At 60.4% G+C, this 2,729-nt stretch overlaps 1 protein-coding gene across 1 annotated transcript in view; it reads left to right on the top strand.

The window, feature by feature from the left end:
- Nucleotides 1–157: 157 nt before the first annotated feature.
- Nucleotides 158–2,729, top strand: part of MYRF (myelin regulatory factor) — a gene marked incomplete at both ends in the record, with an annotated part of 12,214 nt that continues 9,642 nt past the window's right edge. Inside the window, 4 exons of the mRNA XM_009695289.1 lie at nucleotides 158–353; nucleotides 770–846; nucleotides 1,146–1,256; nucleotides 1,567–1,657. Of these exons, the coding sequence (XP_009693591.1) occupies nucleotides 158–353; nucleotides 770–846; nucleotides 1,146–1,256; nucleotides 1,567–1,657 (475 nt within the window). The remainder of the gene's footprint in view (nucleotides 354–769; nucleotides 847–1,145; nucleotides 1,257–1,566; nucleotides 1,658–2,729) is intronic.

Here is a 2,729-nt window from a genome sequence, read left to right as displayed (position 1 = left end):
GCTCCATCGGTGGGGTGGTTCACGTGCATCCACACCCCGAGACGTGGCCATGTACCGTGCCCTATGGACCCTTCGTTGCCTTTGCGTCTGGGTGTGTGGCTCATCCTTCCCCCCAGCGCACGGGGCTCTGGTCTAACGCCTGCTGCCTTTTCCACAGCCCGATGCTCACGTACCGCGTAGATGCTGACAAGGGGTTCAACTTCTCTGTGGGTGATGATGCCTTTGTGTGCCAGAAGAAGAATCACTTCCAGGTCACGGTCTACATCGGCATGCTTGGAGATCCAAAGTATGTGAAGACCCCCGAGGGCCTGAAACCCTTAGAGTGCTTCTACCTGAAGCTGCACGGAGTGAAGGCAAGCGGGAGCAAATCCAGCGGGGAGAAGGGGCGCTTGGCAGACAGCTGGGATCAGGCAACACCACGTCTTCGTGGGTTGAGTTGTAGGGGAACATGTAGGAGATTGCTGAAGGCCAGAACAAGGCAGGTCTTGAAATACAAGTCCTAAGATGGACTCAACCACTGCCTGGGTGTCTTCAGGGCTGCCTCTCTCTCACCCTTGGCTCCGGAGGTGTATAGGCACTTTGGGAAGATGCTTTCGCCCTCAGCTTCCCCGTGCCAAGGGAGGCACCCGTGCTTGGACAATGGCCACACTCAAGTTGGGTGTTGCACGTCAGTTGTCCTGAGTCATAGGAGGGCTGGGCAGACAGCTGGCAGAGAAGGAGGTGGGAAGGGTTTCTGCTCTTGGTCACATACCCAAATCTTTCTCTCCAGCTAGAGGCCTTGAACCAGTCGATCAATATAGAGCAGTCGCAGTCTGACCGCAGCAAACGGCCCTTCAACCCTGTCACGTGAGTATTGCCCCGGGTACGTTGGTGTCGGGGCAGTGCTCCTGGGGAGCAGGCAACAGGAGAAGGAGGGGGGGAAAGGGGCTGAGTTGGAGATCTCAGGATAGTACTGGGGGTGTCACGCTCTCCAGTTTTCTCCTCTGTTTCCCACAGCAAAGTTGTCCTCTCTTTACATTCCCCACTCTGCTCTGTGCCCAGGTCATAGACCTGCCTTGGCGGAGCAGGCCAGGAGATGGCCGTTCCCCAGAAAAACCTCCTCTGCAGCGATGTCCTCACTTGCGCCTCTGTTTTCCATTCCTCAGGGTCAACCTGCCTCCAGAGCAGGTCACCAAAGTCACCGTGGGGCGGCTGCACTTCAGCGAGACCACAGCCAACAACATGCGGAAGAAAGGCAAACCCAACCCAGACCAGAGGTGAGGAGCACGGACACCTTCTCCAAGCCGTTCTGAGCACTCAGGGCCTGTGGATGTGCCCGTCCCCGGGTTGGGGAGTGTGGTTGGAGGGAGGGGGACATCGGGGATGGGTCCTGAACTGGCCATCCTTGTCTGTGTGGAGCAAAGGAGGTGTCTGCTATGGCCACAAAAAGGGTCTCCCCTCCTCTGCGAGGGGCTGGGGACAGTGCCTGTGCAGGGGTTGTGCCAAGCCCACCGTGACAGCTCGGTGCCTCGGCCTCTGGAGTTCCCCGTGCAGGACGGCACCCTGACCTCTCTCCCCTCTTGGCAGGTATTTCATGCTCGTGGTAGCCTTGCAGGCCCACGCGCAGAACCAGAACTACACGCTCGCAGCCCACATCTCTGAGCGCATCATCGTCAGAGTAAGTCCCTCTCTCCTCCCTCAGCCTCTGCAGGAGCCCCGCGGTCCTTTGCTGGACATCCCGGGCCGTCCTCCTTCCTCCCTCTGGCTTCTCAGTGCTTTCTCTCCTTCTCCAAACTCTTACTGCCTTGCTCGTAGCCATCCCTGTCCACGCCTGGGTTCTGGCTCCAGCCTTTCCACACCCGCTTCATCGGAGCAGCCTCAGGGCACGCAAGAACCTGTTGCAGGGCAGGGAAGGAGTCCCATTCTCCCAAGGCTGGACCAGTGTCCGGGATAGAGCTGTTGGGAGTGAGGGAATGGTGTTGTTGGGACTCTGCAGGAGGGATGAGGCCCCCCCCGATGCAGGAGGACTGGGTACCCTCCCAGGGCAGCCCCTTTTGCATCTGCTAAGGCAGCAGTGCTCAAATGCAGCGGAGCAGGAAGAGATGGGCACCATCCCCAGGCTCGCCCAGGGCTCTGCGAGAGCGCTCGGCTCCGAGACACGGAGGCAGGGGGTAAAACACAAAGAGAGGGACCTCAGGGTCTGCAGACGAGTCAGTCCACCCTGAATTATGCAGCCTCCAGGGTGCCCAGCACAGAACCGCGGGGAGCTGGAGGCAGCCTGGAGTGCCCCGGCTCAGCCTGCGAGTGGGGCACAGAACCACGGCAGCAGGGCAGAACCCCGGGGTTGGGGACCCGGGAGCAGCAGCCATGTCCCTTGGTCTCCTGCTGTCCTGTGTGGTTTTGGTTGGGGTCGTTGGAGCAGCTCTGATGGCGGAGATAACAGACAGCTAGGATATTCCTTTCGGGAGAGGAGGAGAGCAGGCATAGCCTTGGTTCCTGCAGCGAGAGGCTTAGACGGGGCCAGCAGACGGGCTGCCTGTGCTGTAAGGGCAGGCTGGGATCTGTTCCCAGGGCTGGCCGTGGACCCCTGCCGCTTTGCCTTGTGCTGCTGCAAAGCTCCGTCTCGCACCTCCCTGGCCTTGCTTGGCCTCCGCTGGCTCTGCCCTGTCCGTCCGACTCCTTGCTGTCCCCGCCGTGGGGCCGGGACTGCCAAAGCTCAGCCTCCCAGTCTTCCTAGGGCTGCAACTCCG

The sequence above is a fragment of the Cariama cristata genome, unplaced genomic scaffold (genome assembly GCF_000690535.1).
Source record: "Cariama cristata isolate BGI_N322 unplaced genomic scaffold, ASM69053v1 scaffold24212, whole genome shotgun sequence".
Taxonomy (NCBI): Eukaryota; Metazoa; Chordata; class Aves; order Cariamiformes; family Cariamidae; genus Cariama; species Cariama cristata.
Note: the sequence above shows the minus strand (reverse complement) of the source record. Positions and strands in the feature narration are given on the sequence as shown.